The 15,459-nt window shown below is 44.7% G+C and overlaps 1 protein-coding gene across 2 annotated transcripts in view; it reads left to right on the forward strand.

The window, feature by feature from the left end:
* Positions 1 to 15,459, forward strand: part of LOC122553171 (protein transport protein Sec24D-like) — a 202,602-nt gene that overhangs the window by 144,022 nt on the left and 43,121 nt on the right. For both annotated transcript variants that reach the window (XM_043696769.1, XM_043696761.1), the window contains exons 17-18: positions 10,146 to 10,291; positions 13,007 to 13,145. In XM_043696769.1, coding sequence (XP_043552704.1) covers positions 10,146 to 10,291; positions 13,007 to 13,145 — 285 coding nt within the window. The remainder of the gene's footprint in view (positions 1 to 10,145; positions 10,292 to 13,006; positions 13,146 to 15,459) is intronic.

Genomic DNA, 15,459 nt, shown 5'->3' on the forward strand with positions numbered 1-15,459 from the left:
CTACCATTGCTGGCAGTGCATTCCACGCACCCACGTGAAGAACCTATCTCTGGCATCTCTCCATACCGTCCTCCAATCACCTTTAAATTATGACCCCTCAGGACAGCCATTTCTGCGGAAAAGTATCTGGCTATCTACTCTATCTATGCCTCTCATTACCTTGTACATCTCTAACAAGTTACCTGTATTTCTTCCTTTTCTCCAGTATGAAAAGCCCTAGCTCGCTCAGCCTCTCTGCATAAGACAAGCTCTCTAATCCAGGCAGCATCCTGTTAAATCTCCTCTGCACTCTCTCCAAAGCATCTGCATCCTTCCTATAATGAGATGACCAGAACTGGACACAATATTCAAAGTGTGATCTAACTGAGTTTTATAGCTGCAGCAAAACCTCTTGGTTCATAAACTTAATCTCCCTGTTAATGAAAGCCAAAACACCATGCACCTTCTTAACAACCCTATCAACTTGGGTGGCAACTTTGAGGGATCTATGTACAGGGACCCCAAGATCCTACAGTTCCTCCACACTGCCAAGAATCCTATCTTTAATCCTGTATTCAGCATTCAAATTCGACCTTACAAAATGAATCACTTTGCACTTATTCAGGTTGAACGCCATCTGCCACTTCTCAGCCCAAGTCTGCATCCTGTCAATGCCTTGTTGTCACGACTGCAGATGCTGGAGATCAGAGTAGATAGTGTGGTGCTGGAAAAGCACAGCAGGTCAGGCAGCATCCAAGGAGCAGGAGAATCGAAATTTCGGGCATAAGCCCTTCATCAGGAATGAGGCTTGTGGACCGGTGGGCTGAAAGATAAATGGGAGAGGGGTGGGGTTGGAGGAAGGTATCTGAGAATGCAATAGGTAGGTGAAGGTGGGGGAGAAGGTGATAGGTCGGAGAGGAGGGTGGAGCGGATAGATGGGAAAGATGATGGACAGGTCAAGATGGCGGTGCTGGAGGCTTGGGATTTTGATAAGGTATGGGGAGGTAACTGGTGAAATCCACATTAATCCTGTGTGGCTGCAGGGTCCCAAGGTGGAAGATGAGGCATTCTTCCTTCAGGTCTCTGATGGTTGGGTTTGGCGATGGAGGCACTCCACTTGCATGTCCTGGGTGGAGTGGGGGAGGGAGTTGAAATGTTCACCCACGGGATTGGCTGGTGCAGGTGTCCCGGAGATGTTCTCTGAAACAGTCCTCAAGTTGGCGTCCTGTCTCCCCGATGTAGAGGAGAACACATCAGGTGCAACAGATACAGTAGGTGACATTTGTGGTACAGGTAAATTTCTGTCAGATGTGGAAGGATCCTTTGGGGCCTTGGATGGAGGTGATGGGGGAGATGTGGCGCAGATTTGCCCTTCCTGAGGTGGCAGAGAAAGGCACCAGGAGTGGGGTGTGGACTAGTTTTGGGGTTTGGATCTGACAAGGGAGTTGAAGAGGGAATGGTCTCTCTGTAACACTGATAGGGGTGAGGAGGGAAATAAATCCCTCGTGATGGGGTCTATTTGCAGGTGGCACAAGTGGCAGAGGATGATGCAATGTGTACAGAGGTTGGTGGGGCGGAAGGTGAGGACCTGGGGGGTTCTTGTTGCATTGGGAGGGGTTGGCTTCAAGGGTGGAGGTGAGGGAAGTGGAGGAGATGTGCTGGAGGGCATTGTCAACCACATGGGAAGGGAAATTGCAGTCTTTGAAGAAGGAGGCTGTCTGGGATTTTCTGTGGTAAAATTGGTCATCCTGTGAACAGATGTAGCAGAGGCAGAGGAATTAAGAATGTGAGATGGCGTTTTTACAGGAAGTAGGGTAGGAGGAGGTCTAGTCCAGGTAGCTGTGGGAGCCCGTGGGTTTGTAGTGGATGCCTGTGGTTAGTTGTTTGCCGGAGATGGAGATGGAGATGCAGAGGTCCAGGAAGGGGAGGGAGATGTCTGAGATGGTCCAGGTAAATTTGATGTCAGGGTGAAAGGTGTTAGTGAAGTTGATGAATTGTTCAACGTCCACGTGTGAGCACGAGGTAGTGCCGATACAGTCATCAACATAGCGGAGGAACAGGTGGGGATACTGCCGGACAAAGCTGTGGAAGATGAACTGCCCATGGCTACCCTTTTGGTTTGGAGGAAATGGAAGGATTGGAAAGAGAAGTTGATAAGGGTGAGGACCAGTTCAGCCAGGCAGATGAGGGTGTCAGTGGAAGGATACTGGTTGGGACGGCATAAGAGGAAGAAACGGAGGGCTTGAAGGCCTTCGTCATGGCGGATAGATGTGTACAGGGACTGGACGTCCATGGTGAAGATAACACATAGGGGCTTGGGAAAAGAAAGTCTTGGAGGAGATGAAGGGTGTGGGTAGTGTCCCAACTGTAAGTGGGGAGTTTCTGGACTAAGGGGGACAGGACAGTGTCAAGGTGTGCAGAGATGGGTTCAGTGGGATAGGGGCAGGCTGAGACAAGAGGTTGACTGGGAAGTCAGGTTTGTGAATCAGGTGCTGCGGGGTTCACAGATAAGGAGGTTGGAGGCTGTGGATGGGAGATACCCAGAGGTGATGAGGTTGTGGATAGTCAGGGAGATGATGGGAGGCGAGGTCAAAGTTGAGGGGGTAGTAGAAGAGGTGTCTGCGAATTGGCACCTGGTTTCAGTGATGTAGAGGTTGGTGTGACAAACTATCATAGCTTCCCCCACCTTGTCTGCTGGTTTGATGATGTTAGGGTGGGAGTGGAAGGAGTGGAGGACTGCATGTTGTAACGGCAGGAAGTTGGAGTAGGTGAGAGGGGGTGGGCAGGTTGAGGCAGTCTATGTCACAGTGGCAGATAGAAATGAAGCGTGCAAAGGCAGGTAACAGGCCAGCATGAGGTGTCCAGGTGGATGGGGTGTGTTGGAGGTGGAAGAAGGGTTCCTTGGTGCATGGGCGGGTGTCTTGATTATAAAAGTGGGCCTGGAGGTGAAGGCGGTGTAAGAAATGTTCAATGTCACAACGCATGTCGAACTCATTAATCCAGGAGCATAGAAGGATGAAGGTGAGGCCTTTGCTGAGCACTGAATGTTCATCTTCAGTGAGGGGGAGGTCTAGGGAATTGCTAAAAACATGGCGGGGCTGAAGCTGGGCGTGAGGGTGGAGACTGCTACTTGAGTGGGCGTGGTTATGGGGTCTGGAGTGACATCACCAATGGAAGTGATGCTCACCATGGGGACGGGAGTGGTCGCGACAGTGGTGCCTATGGGGTGGAAGTGATGTAACATGTGACATCAGCAATGTCACCGGCTGAGTTCCAGTGAGTGATGTTGGCAATGGAGTCATCCATGTTTCGGTGAGTGACGTCTCTGGGGGTGGATGTAACTGCGGCGGCAGTAACTGAGGGGGCGGAAGTGACGTGCAGAGTAGGTATCGTGTCAGTGCCTGCGGTAGTGAATCCTGCAGCGGTAACTGGGGCAATCCGTCTTCCCGGCGATCGCGGAGCCAGCATGGTTGGCAATGGCTGCGTTCTGTGGGGCAGTGGGAGCGGAAGGGACATCAACATTCGCCAGTGCTGTCATGGCTGGAGCGACCGTGAGGCTAATGTTTGTCTAAGCAGTTTTAGAGGCCAGGAGAAGGTTTTGGAAGGGCTGAGGAAACCTCTGTATTGAGGTAAGTACATGAGAGTTTGTTTAACTTACATTCTTTTATGTCCGATATGGTGGAGGACAAGAGTTTGTTGAGTGTGTGAATTCTGCTGAGGATGAAAAACAACAGCAGACGTCCTTTGCAGGTCTGGGAGAGTGTGGCCCTGAGCTGAGGCAGGGCTGACTGCAGGGAGAGGAGGTGGCGGTGCATGGCTGTGAGTGTGGAGCGGAGCATCCAGAAGGAGAATCATTTCTGAAGGTGCAGTGAGAGAGAGAGAGAGAGAGAGAGAGACACGCTGAGATCCTTGTAGAGAGAGGAGGAGAACTTCGAGGTAGTAATCCTTGGAAGAGGCTTTGCAGTAGGGTTGAAATCAGCTAGGAGAAAGTGAGGACTGCGGATGCCGAGATCAGAATCAAGAGTGTGGTGCTGGAAAAGTACAGCGGGTCAGGCAGCATCCGAGGAGCAAGAGAGTCAATGTTTTGGGCATATGCCCTTCGTCAGGAATGATGCTAGTGGGCTGGGTGGCTGAGAGATAAATGGGAGGGAGGTGGGGCTAGGGGGAAGGGAGCTGAGAATGCAATTGGTAGATGAAGGTGGGGGAGAAGGTGATAGGTCAGAGAAGAGGGCAGAGCGGGTAGATAGATCTCTCTCACACTGCATCCCCCAGGTCATTTTCTCTGCCCTGAAGCTCTTCAGCCATGTCCTGAAGCAGACTCGCTACCACAGCCAAATCTCCTTCCTCAGTGCCTGCCTACAGAACCGACTGATCCCACATGGACTCCGGACTACATTCAGACCAACACAATTAGGACCTGAACAGGACAACCAGTACAGACTACAAAGCCTAAACCTTCAGAAATGGTTCTCCTTGCAGACACTCCGCTCCACTCTCGCAGCCATGTGCGGACACCTCCTCTCCCTGCGGTCAGCTCTGCCTCAGCTCAGGACCACACTCTCCCACACCTGCAAAGGACGTCTGCTGTTTTACATCCTCAGAAGAATCCATGCGCTCAACAAAGGCTTTTTGTCCACCATATTGGGTACTTACCCTCAACCATTCCGGAACCTTCTCCTGGCCTCTGGAACTGCTGAGATGCCATTAGCAATGCAGCCACTCTAGGCATAACCATCACGGAGAATGATGTCACTTTGGCCCCCGCAGCCACTGCCGACCATGCTGCCTCCGTGATTGCCAGGAAGACGACCACCGCAGGATCCAGTGCCACCAGCACCGATGTGATACCTACTCTGCACGTCACTTCTACCCCTGCAATTGCTGCTGCCACAGCCACTTGCACTCCAAGAGATGTCACTCACCAAAACACTGATGACTCCATTGCCAACTTCACTTCTGCCACCAATGACGGCACTACGGAACTCAGCCAGAAATGTCGCTGACGTCACGCATTACATCACTTCCGTCCCTATCGGCACCACCTTAGGCCCCACTTCTGCCCCCGTGGTAACCGTCACTTCCGTTGGTGATGTCACTCCTGATCCCATAACCATGCCTATTCCAGTGGCAGTCTCTGCCCCCATGCCCAGCTCCAGTCCCACCCCAGGTCCTAGCTCCCAGCTCCTAGCCCTGCCATGTTTTTACTATTCCCCCAGACCTCCCCCTTACTGAGGATGACTGATCAGTCCTCAGCAAAGGCCTCACCTTCATCCCACTATGCTCTAGGATTAATGAGTTTGACTTGCATTGCGACATTGAACATTTTTTCCCTCCGCCTCTGCCTCCAGGCTCACGTTTTCAATCAAGACACCCACCCATGCACCAAGGACCCCTTGTCGCGCCTCCAACACACCCCATCCATCTGGACACCCTGTGCAGGCTTGTTACCCCTGCTTGACCTCTTCATTTCTAACTGCATAACACATAGAACATCTCAACCTGTCAAACCCCCTCACCCACTCCTTCTTCATGTCCTCGCAAGATGCAGCCCTTCACTCCCTCCACTCCAAGCCCAACATCACCATCAAACCAGCAGACAAGGGGGGCTGCTGTGGTAGTTTGGTGCACTGAACTATACACTGTTGAAATCAGGCGCCACTCACAGACACCACCTCTTACTGCACCTTTGATCACGAATTCACCTCTGATCACCAAAACATCCCAGACCATCCACAATCTCATCACCCCTGGAGATCTCCCATCCACAGCCTCCAACCTCACCATCCATGAACCCCACACCACCCGATTCTAACTCCCACCAAAGATTCACAAACCTGACTTCCCAGTCGACCCATTGTCTCAGCCTGCTCCTGCCTCACTGAACTCATCTCTGCACACCTTGACACAGTCCTGTCCCCTCACGTTCGGGACACCACCCATGCCCTTCACCTCCTCCAAGACCTTTGTTTCCCCGGTCCCCTATGCCTTATCTTCGCCATGGACGTCCAGTCCCTGTACGCATTTCTCTGCCACAACAAAGGTCTCCAAGCTCTCCGTTTCTTCCTCTTCTGCCGTCCCAACCGTATTGTTCCACTGACATCCTCATCCGCCTGGCTTAACTGGTCCTCACCCTTAACAACTTCTCCTTCCAATCCTCTCACTTTCTCCAAGCCAAAGGGGTTGCCATGGGCACCCACATGGGCCCCAACTATGCCTGTCTCTTTGTCGGGGGTGTGGAACAGCCCATCTTCTGCAGCTACACTGGCACTATCGCCCACCTTTTCCTCTGCTATATCGATTACTGTAACAGCGCTGCCTTGTACTGCCACAAAGGCTGAACATTTCATCAACTTCACTAACACCATCTTCTCAAAACTTGCTGTCACTAACACCATTCACCCCAACATGAAATTCACCTGAACCATCTTGGACACCTCCCTCCCCTTCCTAGACCTCCCTACCTCTAGCGACTGACTAACCACAGAAAGCTACTACAAACCCACTATACCTCCTCCCATTCTGCCTTCTATAAAAATGCCATCCTTTTTTCCCAATTCCTCTGCCTCCGCCCCTTCCCCATCTGTTCCCAGGTGACCAGTTCCACCACAGAAAATCCCAGATGGTCTCCTTCTTCAAAGACCATAATTTCCTCTCCCATGTGGTCAACGATGCCGTCCAGTGCAACTCCTCCATTTCCTGGACCTTCGCTCTTGAAGTCCACCCCTGCCAATGCAACAAGGACAGAACCCCTCTGGTCCTCACTTTCCACCCCACCAACCTCTGTATACATTGCATCATCCTCCATCAGTTGCATCACCTGCAAACAGATCCCATCACTAGGGATATATTTCCCTCCTCACCCCTATCAGCATTTCAGAGAGACCATTCCCTCCATGACTCCCTTGTCCGATCCATGCCCTCCATCAGCCCTCCCCCTCCTCCCGGCACTTTCCCGGCCACCACAGGAAGTGAAAAACCTGCGCCAACACCTCCCTCATCACCAAGGCCCCAAAGGATCCTACCAAATCCGACAGAAGTTCACCTGTACCTCCACAAATATCATCTACTGTATCCGTTGCAACCGATGTGGTCTCCTCTACACTGGGGAGACAGGACGGCAACTTGTAGATCGTTTCAGAGAACATCTCTAGTACACCCCCACCAACCAACCTCACCGCCCAGTGGCTGAACACTTCAACTTCCCCTCCCACTCCAGTTGTTAAGGGTGAGGACGTGCAGGTCCTAGGCCTTCTCCATCACTAAACTCTAACCAACCGATGCCTGAAGAAAGAATGCCTCATCTTCTGGCTTGGGACTCTGCCACCGCGCGGGATTAATGTGGATTTTGCCAGTTTCCTCATTTCCCCTCCCCCAACCTTGTCCCAATCCCAAGTTTCCAACTCAGCACCACCCTCTTTCCTATCTATCTACTCCAACCTCCTCTCCGACTTATTGCGTTCTGCCCCACTTTCATCTACCTATTGCATTCTCAGCTACCTTCCCCGCAGCCCCACCCTCTTCCCATTTATCTCTCAACCCCCCAGCCCACAAGCCTCATTCCTGATGATGGGCTTATGCCTGAAACGTCGATTCTCCTGTTCCTCAGATACTGCCTGACCTGCTGCGCTTTTCCAGTACCACACTCTTGACAGTGTTTTGTTGTAGCCTGCAACTGCCCTCTGTGTCAACAGCAAACTTACTAATGCACCCTTCCACTTCTTCATCCAATTCATTTATGAAAACTACAAAGAGCAGAGGCTCAAGAACAGATCCCTGCAGGACACCACTGGTCACCGACCTCCAGGCAGAATACTTTCCATGCACTAACACTTGCTGTCCTCTTTCGGTCAGCCAATTCTCTATCCAGGCAGCCAAATTTCCCTGTATCCCATATCTCCAAATATCCTGAACGAGCATACCGTGGGGAACCTTAACAAAAGACTTACTGAAATCCATGTGCAGCACCACATCCACTGCTTGACCTTTGTCAACTTATTTTGTCACATCCTGAAAGAACTTAATAAGGCTTGTGAGGCATGACCTGCCCATCACAAAACCATGCTGACTATCTTTAATCAAACTATGTTTTTCCAAATAGTCATAAATGTCCTACTTTATTTTATGTATACACTCACTTCCGAAATATATGCTCATCTTTCCCAGAATACCACTTCTCAGTCCTTCCAGTCAGGTTTCTGCTCTGGTCACAAATCCTGAAGCGACCCTTATCAAATTGACAAATATTACTCCATGTGAATTTGTCCTTTCTCATTCTTTCTAATTTTTTGTAACTGTGGTAATGGTTGGGTGATGCTGCAGTCACCTCATTCCCTTCTTATTTATCAGGTTTTAGCTAGAGAGTCACCTGCAATGGCTTCTCTACTTACTCCCACTCAGTTACCTGGGTTATCCCCAGGAATTTATCCTAGACTCCTACTTTCTCTGAATTACATGCTTCCCCTTGGCTACATTATCTGAAATTGCCATTTCTCTCACATATGCTGACAAAAACTTTACTTCACCACAACATTTCTCAATGTTTCCACTGTTTGAATTATCAGACTGCTTGTCTGACCAATGTCCAGTAACAGAATGTTCTACTGTGTTCCAAGTTCTGCTGAATTATGTCAACATGGGAAGAAGTTGTAGTTTCAGATGTTGTGGGGCTTGCTTATGGGAAAACAACTGTTTCCACTTAAGATAAATTTCCTTGATTCAAAAATGCTGTATGAAGTGGCCAGTTTTGTAGATGAAACCAAACTTAGAGAGGAGTAGCATCAAAGGAGGCAGTGCATATAATGTTCTGCACAGAATGTCCCTTCTTCCTAACATTTGTCAATTAGAACTTGTTCTACATTGTCATATGATGAGAGTTCCCACTCAAGTTGGTCTCTATTTTACAGGAATGTTGCAGCAATGTCCCTTAGTTTGCTGTCTCCTGCAGAAATTATATTTTCTTCCATTTTTAGCTCAATTCACTGAAATGTTGTTCAAGTGTCTAATTGAGCCCAGGCTCCATTTGGCAGACTGCTGTAGGACACAGCATCCACATGCTCCTAAAATTAAGAATTAAAAGGATTAATGAGAAGGCAGTATTTTTGTTCCAAAAGCCAGTAGTGATCCACAATTAACCCCAAATAGTGCACAAAAGAAATTTCTTGGTTAGGGTTAAATAATCATTATTGTGAAAATATCCTTTTGTTTCTCCATTCTGCAGCAAGCACAGGACATTTCATGCTCTCTTATCCCTTGCTTTAACACATCTGCCTGATGATATTTGAATGGCTTTCAAATGGATTTCATTGCACTGCTGAGCATTTTTAAAAGAAGAATATCATTAAGAACACAGGAACATTTTATAAGGCTTGGACAGTGGCAAGCAGCATTTAAAGAAAATGTTGTTGCATATTTTTTCTTAACTAAAGGGGATTGAATTACTATTACACAAAATAAAAATGGAAGTACAGGGAAAAGATTGGAGAAATATATTAATGTGCTTGTGAAGTGCTTGGTTCCAAATGAAGAGCTTCTACCGGGTTTCTACCATGCTTTCTTTCTGTGATGCCATTTCTATTATTCTAAGTATTTAGCATAATGTGGCATGTAAAACCCTTCCAATTTAAAAAAAAACAGACTAATTAAAAAAAAAACAAAGTGCATTTGAAAAAACAAAGTGCACCACGTGGACCTTTTGTTGCAAAAGAGGACTTTAATGATGTTGGTATTACCAGCTTTTGTAGCATTGCACTCGAGAGAAGATTGACTACATTAATTAGCCTCAATTTAAATAATAGCTTACTATACAGCAAGAGTGATTTAAAATACCTTCACACAGTTTTCTGAAGTTTAATGGATTTCACCACGAAAAAAATTGCTGTGCTCAGATATCTGTAAAATAAACCATTTCCAGAACAGAAAATCTGCCCATTTTTAAACTTCATGAAATGTTGGTGCTAGCCAGAAATAAGTCTTTATAAGGTTTTATTTTCAAACTGGCCATGTTTTATAATCCCCCACAGTAAATGTCCATGCAATGTTTTACAATGTGTTGAATCTCTGTCCTCTACAAATGAGGAAACCTGTCACAAGTACATCTCTTTCTTAGTACACTTATTGTATTCCTTGAATTCTGTGCATTATATTTTAAACATGTTATATTTATCCAGGCTTCAGGGCAACTGACTTCTTGGGTTCCATGTTTATGAACAACACAACAGATGTGGAAGTGGCAGCTGTTGACTGTGATAAGGCAATCACAGTAGAATTTAAACATGATGATAAGCTCAGTGAAGAGAATGGAGCCTTAATCCAGGTACACTGTGCCAACACCGCTTCATTACATGAACTCTTTACACAATATAACAGAAGTTCTCAGACTTAAAATTGGTGGGATTGTGTTAGCAAATAGCAGTCAATTCAGGTAAGTCATATTCAGATACGTTAGTTGTGAACAGGAATAGTACAGGAAAAGACAGGCAGTGACATTGAATGGCAGGTCGCAATGAGCAGCAGAGCACTCTGTCCCCTGGCCAACTGTTAATTCTCAACCAACTGTATCAAAAACACTTTAATTGGTCACTTATCCCACTGCCATATGCAGTACCTTACTGTAGATAAACTGGTTGTCACATTTACTGGCATTCAAATATAATTGTTTTACAATGATGACCCTTGGGACATCTTGAGGTCAAGAAAAACAGTACGTAAAATGCAGGTTCTTTTCTCTATCTTTCTATTTGTCAATCCTTCCTTCAAACTTTCTTCCCCTCAATGGATGGTAGGATTTTGATATTGATTATTCTGTCATGGCAGTGAACACGCCCACGTTGTTTGAGGCAATGGTTCTGAAACTGTTCATGTTGCATTAGCTCCACCCAATCTGATGATGTCACACAGTCTTTGGATGGTGACAAGAAGTTTAGATTAGATTAGATTAGATTAGATTCCCAACAGTATGGAAACAGGCCATTTGGCCCAACAAGTCCACACTGACCCTCCGAAGAGCAACCCACCCAGACCCATTTCCTTCTGACTAATGCACCAAACACTATGGGCAATGTAGCATGGCCAGTTCACCTAACCCTGCACATCTTTGGACTGTGGGAAGAAACCGGAGCGCCCGGAGGAAACCCACACAGACACAGGGAGAACTTGCAAACTCCATGCAGACAGTCACCCAAGGCTGGAATCAAACCCGAAGCCCTGGGTTTTGGCCCTGCTAACCACTGTGCCACCGTGCTGCCCCAGAGTTCTACACTGGCCTTGATAAAGGAACAGCTGTATTCTGTACTATTCCTAAGAATCTGAGTATTTAAGCCTAATTAGTAATATTATAATTAAAGCTATCATGCAACAATCCTTTTTTTCACAATAACAAGTGTCTGTTCTATAAAGAGTCTACTGTGGTTCTTCTTTCACCGCTGATAATTATATAGGCCCTAGACACAGTATAGACAGAGAAGAATTGGTGAAAGCAAATACCTCGAGCACCCCTCGCTCAGTACATGTCTCAGTACTCGTGGCCAGTACCATAATGATGCTTATTGAAGGATAATGCTAACTGCAGAAAATTTCCCCTTTAACAATCAAACATATAAAATCACTTCCTGTCTCCCCAGTGCCAGTCCGCCATCAATAATACACAAGCCAGCACTGTGATCAGATACACTCCACCTGCCTGATGCAGTGTAACTCCAACAACTTTCAAGAAGCATAACACTATCGGGTCAAAGCAAGTTCCTTAAACAGCACCCCACTCCAGCACCTTAAACAAACATCAACTCCCGACGCTAACAATGCACAGTGGCAGCATTGAGTGCCATCTAAAAATGCATTACAACATCTTGCTCCTGTGACAACACTTTGCATTTGGTCTACCACTGAGGAGAGCAAGGGCAGCAGATATATAGCAACACCACATCTGCAACTCCCCACAGGTTGTACACCATCCTGGCTTGGAATTAGATGCTCCCAGATGGTCATTGAGTCAAAATTCTGGAACCTCCTTAACCGCACAGTGGGTAAACCTACACAAGATGGATTGCAGCAGTTTTGAAGAATATCTTATGGTCACTGCTGTAGGGGTGGTATTACACAATATCAAAAATATGCAATTGGTTTATCTAATGGTACTAAAATTTTTGCATAAACTGAACCCACCATTTTGACATAATCTTGTTAATGTGTTCAGATGCTAAATTAGCTTTGAACCAATAGAACTGTAGAAGACTTGAAGAGTTCAGGACAAACCGCTAAATTAACACTTAATAAACAAAAACACAAGATTTAGAATATGTTTCTATTATGCTTTTCTTTCAGATTTATAAATGAAAATATCATGTTTACCTAACGACCTCTTGACCAACTCAACATGGAATTGATTGATAATTCTTTGCACAATACATAAACAAATAAGTTACTGTACGTTAGCATTAGCAGGAAATATGACAACATGAATAACATGGAATTCTTACAGAAGGAGGAGTATTTTGACAGTAAATGACTACATTTAGGCAGTCATGTTACTGAATGTGATTGCTATTAGACAATAAGTTCCATATAGTTTCAGTGGAAAACTTTATCCCTGTTAGAAAAAAAGGCAATTTGGGATGCAGACATAGCTACTAAAGAGAAGACAATATACATTTGCACTCGTGATATATAACTTCACATTGGAGGAATTGAAGATGCAGCCAGATGCTAGCAATCTTGTTCAGTATTTTTAATTGGTGAAATGTTTGTATTCCTCTAAGTTTCCAAAATGCATGGTATGCACATTAAACTCCACACTCATAAATATTACCCTCAAGTATTTATTCGATCACTTCTTTCTCAGATATTACTGAGCCAAAACTCCATAATTTTATTCTTTTCCTTTCTTAAGTATTAAACATTTCTTGCATTACTACAATATACTTTTTCATATACAGAAAAGGAATTAAAATGTGATGAATGATTTTAACATTATAGTTTGTAAAATGGAAACCTCAGTGATACATATCATGTGCTTTTGTTTTATATTTTCTAGTGTGCTTTGCTGTATACCAATGTAGCTGGTCACAGACGCCTTCGTATCCACAACCTGGCTCTGACCTGCAGTTCTCAACATGCCGATCTGTACAAAAGCTGCGAGACAGATGCACTTATCAATTTCTTTGCCAAATCAGGTAAAGTTTTGTGTGGCTGCTGTAAGTTGTCATTTGAAATGGTTGTGGTTCCCTTCGTTTTTGTACATGTCTTCTTGCTCCCTTAGTTTTGCTCTTCCTCTAACCAATTTGTGCGATGTTGTCTCAGTTGACCAATAAAACGTACACTGCAAGAATATGCAAAGGATGCATCTGGACAAATTTTCTTCTTTCCAAATAATTGATCAGTCTGTAAAAAGAAAATTTGCCTTTGGCTTTAACTTGATATGGACTGATATTAACTGAAAATGCTCACTAACTGGTATCTGTTTTGGAGGGATATGACCCGTTATGTGCTCCAACTTGCAATATCATGGTGCCTGCAGTAATAATTTTAGAAATAGAATTAGAATTGGGTTTATTGCCACGTGTACTCAAATACAAAATACAGAACTGCAGTGAAATGTGTAGTGTTGCCAAACACAAGGCTAGCCTAGATACAAAATATCTAGGTACAAATCTTAGGTACTAGATCAGGTATGAAATAGAGAAATAAAGAGAAAAGCTAACATTTTCTACATTACAGTTCTTCATAGTATAAATTAGGAAGATAAAGAAATAAGTTTAAAAGATAAACACTGAAGTCCTTCTATAACCTGTAGTGTCGACATGCTGTGGGCTTTGCACACATGGTCTTGCTGTCCCAGCACTGCTGACCTGTGACAGGCTGACCGCAATGGGCTCCAGTCCACTGACCAGTTTCCCAGGCAGAATTTAAAATTCCCCTGTTAATCCAATATCACCCATTCATCTAGTGCACATCACATGCACCTCCTACTGAGTAAGCATTTGGGTCTACAGGTAATAACACCACTCCTGACTGGCTATGTATGTCAAATTAATTTCAACAATTAATATTTTCCTTAAAAGTTTAAAAAGAAATGTAAGCAAGCCTTATTACAAAGAAGTGAATATTGATAAGGACAATATAGTAATGTAAACTTTAATCTTGAATAATTAACAGTTCTTATTTAAATGAGTTTTGATTTTTTTTAGATTAATAAACCTTAAATTAGAGTGGATAGAGTCCATATTAAAGATGTCCTAAATTTGCACTCATTCAATTAGCATTGGAATGTGCCTATTTGACTGAATTTTGTTCTGCTGCTAGAAATATGCAAAGTGCATTATCAGCTTGAGCGTGCATTTCAAGTGATACAGCTGTGATTATGAAGAATTCCAGTTCTAATGTTTGTGTTTATGGATACAAAGAGATGCCTTTGAACTCTGAATAAACTTTAACTCCCTTTTAATTAATCTTGAACTAGCAGTTAATCTGAAAAAAAGAATCCTTTGTTTCATTCATAGGTAAGTTTCATGTCTATTAAATATAAATTACTCCATTCACAATCATTAATCCAGATATAATTCAAGTCATAGTGGATCTCGCATATCATTTGATAATTAAGTGTTTTTCATGCAAACAGCTGTAATTATGGCATTATCATCATGATCTCTGAAAGGTACTGGTACATTAGATCAGCATGTACTTCTGTGAATACTATATCTGTTCATTTCAGACTGTGCTTCGAACTTAGTTGTATCAAGTTAGCAATGTGAATTTGCAATTTACGATGTTAGAATTAGCTTCCCACAGAGTTCTAGGGTACGCCTGATCAAGTCCTGGGGATTTATCCACCTTTTATGTGTTTCAAGACATCCAGCACTTCCTCCTCTGTAATATGGACATTTTTCAAAGTATCACCATCTATTTAGCAATGTGAATTTGCAATTCACGATGTTAGAATTAGCTTCCCACAGAGTTCTAGGGTGCGCCTGATCAAGTCCTGGGGATTTATCCACCTTTTATGCGTTTCAAGACATCCAGCACTTCCTCCTCTGTAATATGGACATTTTTCAAAGTATCACCATCTATTTCCCTACATTCTATATCTTCCATATCCTCTTCCAAGTAAATACTGATGCAAAATACTCATTTAGTGTCTCCCCCATTTTCTGTGGCTCCACACAAAGGCTGCCTTGCTGATCTTTGAGGGGCCCAGTTACCCGTTTGTCCTTAATGTATTTGTAAAAACCCTTTGGATTCTCCTTAATTCTATTTGTCAAAGCTATCACATGTCCCCTTTTTGCCCTCCTGATTTCCCTCTTAAGTATACACCTACTGTCTTTATACTCTTGTAAGGATTCACTCAATCTATCCTGACATATGCTTCTTCTTTTTCTTAACCAAACCCGCAATTTCTTTCGTCATCCAGCATTCCCTATACTTACCAGCCTTTCCTTTCACCCTAACAGGAATATACTTTCTCTGCATTCTCGTTATCTCATTTCTGAA

This window comes from Chiloscyllium plagiosum, chromosome 1 (assembly GCF_004010195.1).
Source record: "Chiloscyllium plagiosum isolate BGI_BamShark_2017 chromosome 1, ASM401019v2, whole genome shotgun sequence".
NCBI lineage: Eukaryota > Metazoa > Chordata > Chondrichthyes > Orectolobiformes > Hemiscylliidae > Chiloscyllium > Chiloscyllium plagiosum.